The 14,798-nt window shown below is 43.0% G+C and overlaps 1 protein-coding gene across 1 annotated transcript; it reads left to right on the top strand.

Moving 5' to 3' along the window:
- Window positions 1–6,998: 6,998 nt before the first annotated feature.
- On the top strand, window positions 6,999–8,503 carry LOC118575640 (serine/threonine-protein kinase MARK2-like; the record flags this gene model as incomplete). The annotated part of the gene is given in 1 exon segment (XM_036176102.1): window positions 6,999–8,503. A coding segment is annotated over 1 exon segment (1,505 nt), but the record flags the coding sequence as incomplete, so codon positions are not given.
- Between the last annotated feature and the right edge of the window lie 6,295 nt (window positions 8,504–14,798).

The following is a 14,798-nucleotide window of genomic DNA, read 5'->3' as shown; positions in this document are numbered from 1 at the left end:
GCTTGAGAGACTGGAGAAGTTAGATAGACTCTTCCATACAGAAACACAAAACTATGCAGATAAACTCATACACAGAAAAATCAATATATACAAATACCTTCTAAAGCTGGAAGAGTGGAAGCAGAATCTTTGCCCACATAGACACCCTGAAGGAGCAGGCAGATTGAAATAAGGGCCCATAACTCACCCTCACTGGCCACCACAGGACTTCCATGTAGTCAGGAGAGGTCAGAGCCTGGAATCTGAGCTCCATTTCACCCACTGCTCCAGCTGAGCATTGTGACCACATTCAGGACTGAAGCCTTCCTTATCCCTTCATAGGACCACACTTGCTTGTAGTATCCTGACTTGCAAAGCCCCTGGCACACAAGCCAAGACCCTGAAACAACTCCACCTGAAGTGAACAGACCATGCCAAAAATTGTCAATGAAGCTTGGCCCACCTGGGATCCTACTAGAATTTAAGGAAGGGGTGGGGCATCACCCTCAATTAAACCTCACACCTGCAGGATCCATTTCTCCAGATCCCAATATCTCAGCCATCACCAGGTGTGTGGCCCCTTTCCTTAGCACAAAGGTCACCAAGAGCTTTGGAATCATCGGAATGACTCCAAGTTCATTTCTGCTGTGTTGATTCATATTGAGTAATTCATGGAGAAGTGAGAATCAAGATTTACTATGGTGTCTAGAGTTCCGGCCTGGGCTTCCTCTTCATGCGAGACTTTAAACTGTGATGAAATAAACTCTTTGCTCCCCTCCTTGATTTGGTCAATGTTTTCTCACAGCAGAGTAGTAAATTAATCTATGTATCTGGACGTAGGTGTGCTCTTTGTTGGTTGTTGTTTGGAGCAGGACTGGATATGGACTCCTGCCTGGGTGAGAATTTCCAATCCTGCTGTCCAAGCATCTCCAGTTCCAAGGGCCAAGGCAACTGCCACTATATTGCACGTGTCTTGAAAAATATGATTTCCTCATAATATAAGAACTGTGGGAGGAAACTATTACTCCCTATTTGATGTTGTCCTACAGAGCTATAGTTATAAAAACAGCATGGTATTGGGAGAAGAAGAGACATTGTGATGAATGGCATGAACGGCATGGAATTGAAAATTCAGACATAAATCCACACACATAGGAACTCCTAAAAGCAGAGTACAAATGACACTCTCTCAACAAACAGTGCTGGTCAAACTTGTTTCCTTCATGTAGAAGACTCCAAATTGATTCACACTTATCACACTGCACAAAAGTCAATCTCAAATGGATCAAAGAGATCAATATAAAAAACAGATACAAATAACCTGATAGATGAGAAAATATAACCTTGAGCACATTGGCACAGAAAAACAGAACACCATTAGCACATAATTTTTAAATAAATAAATAAATAAACAAATAAATAGATTGTACTTCATACAATTGTAAAGCTTCTGCAAAGGACACAATCATTAAGACAAAGTGGGAGTCTATAGAATGGAACAAGGTTTCTATGAACTACAGACCTGTTAGGGGGATAATATCTAAAACATATAATGAAAACTAAAAACTAGATATCAAATAAACAACTCATCCACTTGAAAAACTGATTAGAAGTCTAAACAGAAGTTTCCATAGAGAAACTCAAGGGGCTGAGAAACAGTTAAAGAATTGTTCAACATCCTTTGCCATCAAGAACATGCCAATCCAAAAAATTCAGAGATTTAATCTGACATCATCACAATGGCTCAGGTCAATAAAACAAGTGACAGCACCTTCTGGCAAGGATGTGGAGTAAGGGGAACACACATCCATTGCTGGTAGGAGTGCAAGTTTGTCCAGCTACTATGGACACCAGTGTAGAAGGTTCTCAGGAAGATGGGAATCAAATTACTTCAAGATCCAGCAACGCCACACTTGGGGATAAACCCAAAAACTGTCACAGCCCTCTAAAGAGATGCTTGCTGAACCATGTTCCTTCAGGTGGACTGTCTCTACTTCATCCTCTGTGGAAGTCTTTCTTTCTTTGCCTGACAGAGACACAAATAGGTTACAGATCATCTAACATCACAGGTCCTTGACGAAGTGGAGAAGAGAATCCCTGATGCCTGCTGGGTAGCTGCACTGAGAGGTCAGGAGGCACCCTGTTGGAACACCAAGGGCTCTCATGATGGTGACTGCAGAGCCAAAGTAAGCAGAGATGAGACACAAAGGCAGGAGAAGTTTTACTAACTGCAGCAGATATGGAGTGCCTGGCCATTGATTGGAAGACAGTGTCTTCCTGGAACGTAGAAACTAGAGGGATTTTATGCAGGGGCATCTACATATTTTGAGATGTATGTCAATTCTGGAAGATGATCATTGTAGGAGGACATGACATTTTTAAACATGGTCAGTTCAAGGTCATGTATTCCATGTTTTTTAGTGTTAAATGAGGGAGGACTCGGGGAGAGAAAGAACCACTGATTGACTGTATCAGTCATGGCACCTAAAATGTAACTTGACACTGCCTAACTAGAGACACCTGCTTAAGATTGCACTAATGCTACTTGGAGCAGACAAGGACATGAGAGAAGAATATCAAGATTATAAATACCATATGACCAACTGGACAGCTCTGCTGATGTCCAAGCCATTATTTCCTCCCATTGTGTTGACTTGTGTTTCTATCTGACGTTAAATAAACCCTGCCTCCTGTAAGTAGATCTTTGTCAACTATTAGACCACACATGAGAAAAATTAGTAGTAGAGTGCCTGGACACAAGAATGTGAGAGAAAAAATTAAAAATCACTATGAATTTTGCCAAGCCCTGATTGGACCGTTGCATGTGACATCACTTGGAGTCCAAGTGATGTAAGCTAAATATCAGCCAATAATAGGGCGCCACCTAGGGCTGGGTTTTGTCTTTGAACTTCAGAGAAGCAGTTGGTTCTCTGAAGAGCAGTTGGATTCAGTTGTTTCTGCTAGATTTGGACTTTTCAAAACCTGTAGGATTCTCAACATAGTGAGTACATTTCAAGGTTTTCTGTTGGGGCATTTGTCTTTTGGTATCTATCTACTCATTACTTTATTGACATGATTGATTTGGGTTTTGATTATTTCCTGTAAGTTCTTTTTTCTCATTTCACCTCATTTTCTTTTACCAACTTCTTTTCTTTGTCACTTTTGCCTTTGTTTTTATGTAATTTACATAATGTTCTTATGTAATTTACAAAATACACATGGTGGTATAGATTGTCGCTATGGCATGAGGCATGTGCCACCGCCACCTGGCTGTATTTTCTGCATTGTATGAGAGGAGGGAGGGAATGGCCAGAGCTTACAGAAGGACAGTGATGCTAGGACAGATCTTCCTTTCAGACAAAAGCTCATTAGTAACGATGGACTGGACACTCACTGGGTGTCTGAAGGAGTTTTGTTCCCAATAGACAAAGTATGTCTCCATGAACTTCATGGTTTCTGATGGGAAAGGAGTTGTTTCAATACCACGAAGCAGGCTTGGTTAACATAGGAACTATGCTACGTGACAGAGCATGGGATCTGGTATTTAGGCTACTTGGGGAACCCATTGATTGTATTCATGGGGTTGGTGGGAGAGATATGGTCAATGTATGACTTTGTGACAGCAATGAATCTTCGTGATTTCTGAAAAAGAAACAGGGTGCAGTAGGGAGAAATAGCAGCCCTCTCTGATAAGGGCATTTGTCCTTGGGGACAAGAACATGAACAGAAAAAAAAAGTTTTAATAGGTAATTTAATAATTTAACACAAAAAATAATTTAAAAATCACTTTGATTAATTAATTTAATAATTAATGTAATAATTTAACTGAAAAATAATTTTTAAAAAATCACTTCGGTTTTTGCCAAGCCTTGATTGGTCCATTGCATGTGACATCACATGGATTCCTTGTGAGGTATGCTAGATACTAGCCAATCAAAAGGCTCTGCCTGAGGCTGGCTTTTGTCTGTAGTTCAGAGAAGCCGGTGGTTGGTGGGAGAGCAGTTGGACTCAGTTGTTTCCCATACACTTGGCCTTTTCTCTGATCTGTTGTATCTGGACATAGTAAGTTTGTTCCCCATGTTCTCTGTTTGGTCTTTTGGCAATTGGCAATCTTTATTTTTTTATTAAAATTTTTGGTGTAGGTGTTAAATTTCCCTGTAGTTCCTTTTTTTCATTTCAACCTATTTTTCTTTTTTTAAAATTATATTTGTGTTTTAATTTTACATATCAGCCATTGGTTGCCTGTCCTCCCCTGTCCCGCCCGCCTTCCTCTTTGTCATTTTTGGCTGTGTTCTTGTGTATTTTACAAAGTTAGTGTTATATACTACTGAATAGGATGAGGAATTTGATCATGACTTTGATATCTGGATGTATTCTATCTTGATCATATTTATCTGCTATATTTCACCTCCTGACCCATTGAATTGGACAAGTACTTTGTCAGTGGTATAAGACACAGTCAATTGGAACCATATACACAGGTTGTTCTCCTGCCTACTCAAGACCTGGAGTGGACAAAATCTGACACTTGTGTTTGTGGAACTGGCATGTTTGTAGTAACACTTTCACTGATTCCCGATTTCTTCCTGAAGTAGGCATTCCATTCCACTCATGTCTGATTTAGGACTTACCTCAGTGTGGTGTGCATGCTGTGTTCTTTGGCAATTTGTGTCTGCTGACGAATCTTGAGTGTTCCTGCTTAAAGACGTCTGGATCATGAAGTCTGGTCTTATTAATGTGGTATTAAATTTGATGTGAGCTATCAATTACTCTCATTCAGGATTTTCCAATCTGCCTTATACTAGAATTGTTTTTAAATGTCTGACATAGTTTGGAAATTAGGGAAATAATTCTTTTTTGAAATGAGCTTGAAAGTGTGCCTTCCCTCAGTTTTATGGACTACTGAAATACTTGTGGATCATTGCAGCTAGTTGTTGAGATTGGACAAGTTGATTTCCAGTTTGCTGGTTTTGGCTCCTGGGATTTATACTTGATGTTTCATATTTATATTTATGTTTTCATTTTTCTTTATATTTATTCTTCTTTCATACAGTACATCCTGACAGCATCCTCCACTCCTCCCAGTTGCCCTTCACCTCCTCTCTCCACCAGATCAACTGCTCCTCTGTTTCCCTTAAAAAAAGAGCAGGCTCCAATGGGATAGCAACTGAACATGAAATGACAAGATACAATAAGATTATATTTAAATTTTTGTTTTTCTCTGGTGATAATTTCTGCTTTTATATCAATTTCCACATTATATGTGAGTCAATTTTCATTTTTGTAAATTCAGTCTGTTATTTCCATATGGGATTTTTTTGTCCATATATAGAAAACACATAATATACATTATATATAAATGTTATAATACATATTATATTTAAAAAAGAATCAATAAAAGTTAAAAGAATTCAAAATAAAGTACAGTCAAATACAACTGTAATTGTAAATATTGTGAAGCTGCATTTCTGTGCAATGCCTTGTTTTTATCAAATGTTTTTCTTTTAAAGAATCTGCTATTCATATTTTTCGATGTTATTGAAATAACTTTCATTATAAAATTATTTTTCACTCAAACCAATAACAACACTGTTAATAAATACAATAAATTAGGATTAAAAAACACATAATACATATTATATGTTGTATATACATGTATATATGTATAATACAATATTTATGATAATCATGTGTATTATGATATAGGCTAAATGTAATATTATAATGCACATTTCCTCTAGTTTACAGTTATAATATATTATACTATATTACATAATCCTAATTTTAATGAGCCCAACTCTACAGTAAGTATAATAGCATACACTATATACACATTCCCATAAGCAATTGAACGATTCATTCCCATACATGCCTGTACTGTACTTGATCATATTCCCCTGCACTATGACAGTCCCCACCATATCTGTGTGACTGATACTGTGACTTTTACACAAGCCTCACCCTCTCCTTCCTCATGACCAGGAGAGACAAAGTAGATCCTGTTTCTGTTTGTGGACCTGCTTTGTCTCCTGTAGAACTCTATCTAGTTTGGCTACTTTCCTTATACCACAACAGTTCTCTAGTCACTGTGCTGAGTGTGGGTTCTTCCCACAGTCTCCTTATGTGCTATGATGCTGTTCCATTTGTTACAAATGTTACTTCTGCCATTCTGACCAAGAAAGAAGGGCTCTTTAGTGTGTTGGATGATGGAGGTGATGTATCCCGGACTCTCATGAATGATTTTTACATCTACATTCATCAAGGAAAGGAGCTCACACTTGCTCCACTCCTTGAGCGTACTTAGTGGTGGGATCAGGCTAACACTGCACAGGGATGAGTTTGGATGAGTGTGTTTCCTTTCTCTTTCTTGAAGTATTTTCTACAACACTGATCTTCATTCTTCTGCAAAGATTTGCATGACACAGGGGATCCATCAGATCTGGGCTCTGCCTTATTTGGAGCAGTTTTGGTTGCAATTCCAAACTTATTGCTCATGACTTAAGTGTTTAAGTGTTTTTCTTATATTACTACAATATTCCCACATGTCTAAGAATTCCTTTCATATTTTCTAATTTCCTAGGGTATAAAAACTGTAACATTCCATGAAAGACCCTCTGGACTGTAGTTGTATCCGCTACAACATCAACTTTTCTATAGTGTCATTTGTATCCAATCTCTCATGATCAGCTTTGATGAGGGATTTGCATTGTGGCACATCCTTGGAAAGCAGCAGCTCATTCTTTCAGGGATCTCGGGATTTTCCTTTGCATGTCAGCTTCACTTATACCAAACTCTGATCTTTGTTAGGATTCCTCATCCACTGCTTTGAGCTTGGGTTCCTCTAGGATTTTTACATCCTTGCAGAGCATCATTAGATTGTTTGGGATGCCTCAGATTTCATGACAGAGAATTCCAATCTATAGCCTTCCCTCCTTAAACTGCATTCATTTTTTTCTTTTAGCATGGTGTGGCTCTGAAATTTCCCACAAGATAAAGTGGTTGAAATTGAGCAGAACACCATGGGCAGCCACATGGAAGAAGACATTCTCAAAAAGGATTTCAGGATGTTAATATCTCTAGGCTATGGTTCATTCGGAGAGGTGAAGCTGGCCTGCCACCTTCCCACACATACACGAGTGGCTGTCAAGGTCCTTGAGAAAAACACCAATAGTGTGGCTGCCATCAGCACTGAAGTGAACATCCTTCAGTCTTTAGAACACAGGAACATCGTTCGATTTTTTGACATGATCGACACACTGACAACCGCTTATCTGATTATGGAGTATGTGGCAGGAGAAGATCTGGAGAGCTGCCTCAGGGCACTGGGCTGTCTAAAGGAGGAAGAGGCTAGAGGGATTTTCCAGCAGGTGGTGTCAGCGGTTCACTTCCTGCACCAGAGACACATCGCACACCGAGATATCAAATTAGAAAACATCCTAGTCGATGCAGCAGGAAATGCAAAGCTTTGTGACTTTGGTATGGCAATTCAAATCACAAAGGGACAGAAGTTGGAGGAGCTCTGTGGCTCCTTGCTCTATTGGGCTCCAGAGATCTTGGCCAAAAAACCCTATGATGGACTGGCAGGTGATATATGGAGCTTGGGTATTGTCCTATATGTCCTGGTCACAGGGTACTTTCCATACATGGAAGAAACCCTTGATGGTATGCACAGGCTCTTCACCACCACAATGTGTCCCGTTCCCTACCACTTGTCAAAACCCTGTCACATTATCATTGCATGACTACTCATGGTCACCACCAGGTACCGATTCACAATCTCTCAGCTTGTGGATCAACCATGGCTGGGCCCCTTTCAACAACACGTCCTGCCTTCCACCAAAGAAATCCTGCCCAGGGTTGTGGAGACTATGTGTACCATCGGCTATACCTGTGAGGATATTGTGTCATCCCTAACTCACAGGCAACAAAATAATAATGTCATGGCCACATGCAATATTCTAAAATACAAACTGAGTTGTGGGGACAGCACTCTGAAGCCCTGGCTAACTAGCAGCCCTGCAGGTCCTGTTCCCCCCTCTCTCCCCTTGAAGAGAGCCAGTAATCCAGCATTTACAACCAGTACACATGCTAGGAAGGGTAACTTTAAAGAGGAGGATGTGGAAGAAAGAGGCAAAAGGTGCAGAAGCTACACTGTGCCTCACAGATACTCCTTCCTGGAGGTGATGCCCTGTTCAGACAACACAGTCCCAGAAAGAGATGCTCTTAGGGCTGATGTCATCAATGCTGCTACAGAAGACATTGCAGTCAACAGGAATTCTGTTGACCCCCTGCCTGGCAATCTCTCCTCCCCTGAATCAGTCTTGGATGCTACAGCCATAGGATTTCTGAACCTGGGCTTCTCTGAAGAAGATTCATCCCAGGGACCAGACATTCCCAGTGACCAGCCCCAGGTGGCAGGAACCACATCTGGATCCAGGCCATTCAGGGGCTGGAAACTGGTGAGGAAGCGAATTTCCCATGCACTGAGAGCACTGTGCTGCTGCTGCTGCCGACCCACACCAAGGTAAGCTTTGAACCCTTGCAACAGGGGCTTCAAGGAAAAGAGGGACAGGGGAGACCTCCAAGGAAAACAGTTGGTTTGGCCACACAGATCACTTCCTACATTGTCTATTCAATACACTATTTCAATATCCTTTTTCAATGAAAAGTTGTACCCAGTCATAGGGCCCACAATTTCAGATATGTGGTTCATTAGATGGCAAATCCACAGCTTCCTGTTTATGTAAAATCCTGGAAGGTTGGGGAAAAGCAGACAGCCTAGCATGGGGACAACATGGTGGGAGGGAAGGGAGGTGATTTTGTCTAAGGGGGGCAAAGGGTCAGAATGGAAGAATCAGGAAAAGAAACATGGCATAGAACTTTTTTTTTATCTGCCAAGGACACTAATAGAGGTGCTTTCATATTTCTTTCTGCTTTGAAGTGTGGGCAATGAAATGGCCCAATAGAATCCAGGCCTGGTGAGGAGCCATGGAAGGGACCTAAGACAGATCGCCATAGCACCAGCTCCCTCCAACCCACGCCAACAGGCTCCTGCATCGATCCTCCAGCTGAGCTGCCACTTTCCACCTCCTTCAGCTTACTCCAGCTCCAGCACTGTTGTTGGATGGAGAGGTGGTGTTAAGGCACATGGACCCAGTGACCCTCTACCTTCCTAGCTTTGCTTGTGCTTGTAGGACCGCCCACACTGCATGGAAAACTGCAGCCTCTACAACCAGGAATGACTTCACACCTGTCTCGGCTGCTCATCATCTTGACCACTTTAACCCTCCAGCTTATTCTGTGGCTGTCTTTTGGAAAGAAAAGTAAGAAATGTGTAAGTCCTGGAGATTGGAGATGGGGGAAAGGAGACAAAGGGGGCTTATTTAAAAACAGGATGGACATGAAGGGGGAAATGAGAGGTGGTATAGATTAAGGAAAAGAGTTTGTCCTGAAGAACTTCCTGTCCACAAAGTAACATGAAAGAGATGTGTGTGTTTCCCTGTGACAGGGGCCATGGACAAACTAGAGCAGGTACAGACCTCCCCTGAAGTACAGAGTTGGAGGTGCTAGGAATAGCCAGCCCTGAGGAGGAGGGGGCCTGCTCTGATGGTTTCTAGCATGGAAATAACAAGGAGCACAAGTAGGATGCTGTCTTGGAAATAGATCCTGTTCTTTCCTACAGAGCTGGGGTACAGAAGGAGAAAGATGCAGCACTATTGGTCAGTGGAGTCCTGTCTTCCTCAGTGCTGAGTAAGTCCTCTGTGTTAAAGACACTAAGAGGTGGTCTTTCTTTATTCTTTTGGGTTTAATTTGGAGAAAGTGAAATGACCTATTTGAACAACAGTCTTGGTGTGATGTACTGCAACAGGAAGGATCCTGGCTGGAAATGTGTGTCCTGTGTGATGATGTGTTAGGGCTACAGGTTCCAGTATCCATCCTTAGGTAGAGGGTCTCAGCTTCCATCTTCTCCATCCTTCCCCTCACTGCTTTCTGACTGTCTTTCGGAAGAACTGCAGGAGCTGGAAATCCACTTTGAAATGGGAGAACGGAGATAAGGGGAAGAAGAGGGGAAAGGAGGTGGAGAGGATGAAGAGGAAATGAGAGGACCTGAAGAGAGAGTAGAGTCTGTCCAGAAAAGTTACTTGTAAATGAGTCAGGAGAAAAGGATGTTTTGCTGGGTCAGGGGTCTTGAAGTAGTGAAACCAGGAACAATTGTCTCCAGCAGAGCAGAGTGAGAATCTGGTTACAGATCTGGTACTCTACTGTCAGCCATGAGGAGGAAAGGCCCTGTGCTGAACGTTCTTAGATATGTCAAGTTAGAGAACTATGAGCCTGATTTGGAAAGGGATTCCCATTCTGGGCTACTGATGAAGGGTGTGGCAGGAGAGATGGGTGGCTCCATCATTCAGTGGGGTCCTCTACTGGTCTTGTCTGACATGGCCTTAGGCAGATCCGATGACATCTGTGTCTTTGTCTCCATAGTCTCCTTCATCCAAGCTTCCCATGGTGCCTCCCAACTCCTGATCCAACAATGTTGCATCATTATCCAATCCCTTGGAGGGATTTGAAACTGCTCTTTGATCTTACCTTAACATTGTTCTGCACCAGCGAGGGAAGGTAAGTAGGCATTGCCAGGCCTGATACTGAGTATTGCCTCTACAAGGTCAGCATCCATGGGACTTCTCTATGACCAATGCCCTCTAGTGGGGACAGGCTTAAAGGAAACCTTGATCATCATGAAGCTCTTGATGATAGCCACTGGTGCAATGTGAAGCAATGGTTGAGTGTAGTGTCTGAACTGTTTTCCAGGTCACCTTCTAGGTAGGGAGCAGCTCACTGAGTCAGCAAGGGGAAATGAACTTGTCAGGGTCTCCAGGGCCCTTATCTGTGTGAATCATGCATCTGAAGGTAAGGTTGAGTACAGTAAGTGTCTGTTTGTGGTAGAAGATGAGTCTCTCAAGCCTGCTCTGGATGTGGTGAAAAGGATCCCATGAGGTGGCATGTGCCAGCATCCATGACACACAAGGAAAGTTCTCATTGACCTGCTGAACTGAAGGGCAATGGGAGACTGAGAAACTGCAGAGGTGTGACAAGGGAGGAACCATCTTCTCTATTGTAGTTGGCCTCCAGCTCCATTCTAACCATTTGACCCTGGCCTGTTAACAAACCCTGATGCATATTAAAGGCTTTGGCCAGATCTTCCCGGTGGATGATAGCCAGCTTGTGCTGTTACTTACTTCCAGAACCCTGACCTTCTGGAGAGTCCCACGTGCACAGAACAAGACCAAGTCAGCTTGATCAGGGAGAGAGAGAAATGTTCAGCCTGCTGTCAGGCTATGATTCTGTTGCATATCAGTGAAGGCAGGACAAAGAAATGGTGGAGTAGTCTGTTGAATTCAGGAAATAAGATAGGGAAATTTCCTGAATTCTCATTTTATATTTTACCCTTTTTGAGATTGGGTCTCACTATATAGGCCTTAATATCCTGATAAATGCTGTGTAAAATATGCATCTCTCAAACTCACAAGGATTGAGACCCTTGTCTTCCTCCTGAGAGCACATTTACAGATGTGGACTGCCATGCCTGTCTTCAAGTACTGGATAGAATCCATGGTAAATTCCTACAAATATGTGAGGAAGAACTAGACAATTCTGTGCTTCTTTCATCCTGACAGGGTCAGAGATTGAACTGGAGGTACTGTCATCCAGGATGGACTACAAACAGCAGCAAAGGCCAACTCTAACATTCAGAATAGAAATCTCTGTCCACCAGTGCACAGATACTTAGAGGTGAGAACTGCTGTCATGAATTCTTCTGGGGACCCAAGTCAGTGTGCTGGAGGCGGTATGCTCTAGCTGACACATCCTTGGAAACAAGGCACAGAGCATGCAAATGCTGCTCTCTAACCCTGTTTTCACAGGAACCCCACCTGCAGTCCAGGCATATCCCATGACTTCACCCTGACCAATCAGGACAGTCCAGATAGGCTACCTGGTCTGAGTGATTGAGTTCTTTCCATTTGAGCCATGAGATCACAGCTGAGGACTCAGGGTGGGTCACTGAGACAGCTGGTGACTGTCTTGGGATGTTTAAGGCAGGGCTCTCACTTTAAGGACTCCAGTGGCAGAGGCAGTGCATGAAGTCACATATTCTAGATAGGAGCTTCCAGTTCTACTAACCTGTCACCCAGATCCTGTCTGCTTGTCTGCTGACTTCCATGGCTACTCTTGCTCATGGGCCCCACAATGCTTTTGTTTCTTGTCAAAATTTCTTTGGGTTGGCCTTTAGGTCACTGAACCTTATTCATATTCTCTGCTTAATGGAGAGATCAGGGCAGTAGGTTTCTTAATTATGGTCCAACCAGGACTCTGTGCAGCATACTCTGGACATTCAGTGATTGTAGAAGTGATCAGACCCTCCCAAGAACATTGTGGACCATCCCAGGAAGACCACAGTCCAATTCCATGTCCCTAGTGTTCTATTGTTCATGTTATGGTGCCTACAAACCTTCAGATCTTGCGTAAGAAAAAAGATAGTGATATTTGTCTTTTAGGACATGCCTGTCACACAAAACACAGTCATTGTCCCTTGTATCTGTTTTCCGAAAGTTGTCTAAATTTCAGTCTTGACTGTGAGCATGTTTTCTTGCCCTGTATGCTCTTCATCTCTCTATACATATCTGTCTGTCTGTTTATTTATCTATTTATTTGTGTATTCATTCCATGTGGCCTTCACATCAGGTATCTTGATCACATTCATGTCCACATTACTTCACATCCTCCCTCCATCCCTATACCTGACCTAATAAAATAAAATTTAAGAGAAAAAAGGAAACATAAGATCAAATTAAAAAGGGGGAAACTGAAACGTTTCCTCATGGAAGCTGCAGTGACTGGGTGTGACAGAGAGAGTCACACTGTAAACCCTTCTGTCTACACATCTTCACTTGTTAGTGCCCATTGCAGAGACTCTGGTCTGGTTACAGGCATTGGGTGTCTACTACACTAATTTGGTATTGGATACAGTCATCTGTCCTTTGCAATTGGCACATTGACTTGTTTCCCTGTATGAGCATGCAAATATAAAACTCTGACTTCAAAGTCACCAGTGCCACAGTACAAAACCACTTCTAAATAAAGTGACTGGTTGATGTGGAGATGGAGAACAGAAGATGAGAACCAGAGATTGCAGAGGCAGCAGGAAAGAATTGGCTCAGGGAGGAATTTGGAGAGGATGGAAGAGCCATGGGGAGAGGGATGCACAGTAGGTCTAGCTTAAGTGCCGCATAGTTCAAGTTCCTCTAGAGTCCCTGTCACATGTCTGTCCTCTTTAAAGTAATGAGTTCTTCACATCAGGAGACACAGGGTGGTGACTTGCAGGTGTGGCCTGAGACAGCACAAGTAGGAGCTCTGCAGGAAGTCCAGATGGCAGTGTGCCCACTTCCCCAGCAAGAAGGGTCTGTGTCCAGCACAGGAGGATGTAAGCCAGCTACCACAGCTTTCCCTCCCGGAAACTTAAGTCATTCAGATGATAGGATCCAGGGCTGGTGTTTCACAGCAGCCATGTCTGAGGGAGCCATGAGCCAATACTAGGTACAAGGTACCCATGAATGTGCAGACCCCTTGGACCAGTCTGCTGGGGAATCACTAGCAGTACTCAATAATCTGTCCACCCTTAGGTGTCTGGTCCTTGTGAAATGTCTCCCCATGTGAGGACAAGAAGCTCCTGCCTCTCTTTCCTCTCCCTCCCTTCTTTGCTGTTGGTTTTGCAGCCTCATTTATCCCTGTGTCCTGCTCATCAGTAAAGACATATTTCCCCTGCATGATGGACTAGTTTATGAGTTTGTGAAGAGGACTCACTGTAGGGAGTTTAATCAGAACCATATTTGTCTCCTAACAGGAATGTGACAGCAAGCTGGAGGAAAATGGGTACCACTTTGGATGGAATGCTGGGATTTTGCTCCAATTTGAAAGTGAGTAGGGCTTACCTAACCTAGGGCACAGTGGTCAGAGGTGGGTGAGCACTCTTAAAACTACTTTGTACCTACTTTGTACCCAGGTCCCATTGGATACAGTGGTCAGACAGAGACAGCCTTGTTGACCATAGAACTATGGCTTCCAGATAGGCTGTCTGTTTGTTTGTCCTGTTGGGATAACTGTCTAAGGTGTAGTCAGGAGCATGTAGCAGGCAGACAGCCTCTCCATGCAGTGAAGCATGGCCACTCTGTTGGGGATGAATGCCAGGGCTCATGTGTAGCACATGGCTGAAGGCATCACTGACATCACTATATAACAGGCTGTAGTAGGTGATTAGTTTTGGATTTCTGGTCTAAATTTGATTATGACTCAGAAGTTAGGAAGAATGAGGCTGCTCAGGTAGGTCTGCCTCAATCCAAAGGGTAGGTGGTCATAGAGATTTGGTTACATAGGACCAAGGTGAGTGAGTGAGAGAGGGAGAGGGAGAGGGAGAGGGAGAGGGAGAGGGAGAGGAGAGGGAGAGGAGAGGGAGAGGGAGAGAGAGAGAGAGAGAGAGAGAGAGAGAGAGAGAGAGAGAGAGAGAGAGAACAGTAGCATGGCTACAGAGGCATATTGAGGTAACTTGGTATGGTGGCAATTTCTCTTCTCTGAACCTAAAATCAATGAGGACGAACAATTTGAATCAAAGGTGATGAACATCTCACACCTGTGTGTTGTGACATCCATTCTGTCACTGGCCACTGACTTAGTTTGTGTTGGGTTACAGATCCTGGAGCATGGGATTCACACAACCTAGTTTGGGAAACTAGCCAAAAGACAATGACCTGCTTGCTCCTCAGCAC

Source organism: Onychomys torridus, unplaced genomic scaffold, assembly GCF_903995425.1.
Source record: "Onychomys torridus unplaced genomic scaffold, mOncTor1.1, whole genome shotgun sequence".
Classification (NCBI taxonomy): Eukaryota; Metazoa; Chordata; class Mammalia; order Rodentia; family Cricetidae; genus Onychomys; species Onychomys torridus.
This window is presented reverse-complemented; position numbering and strand designations above follow the sequence as displayed.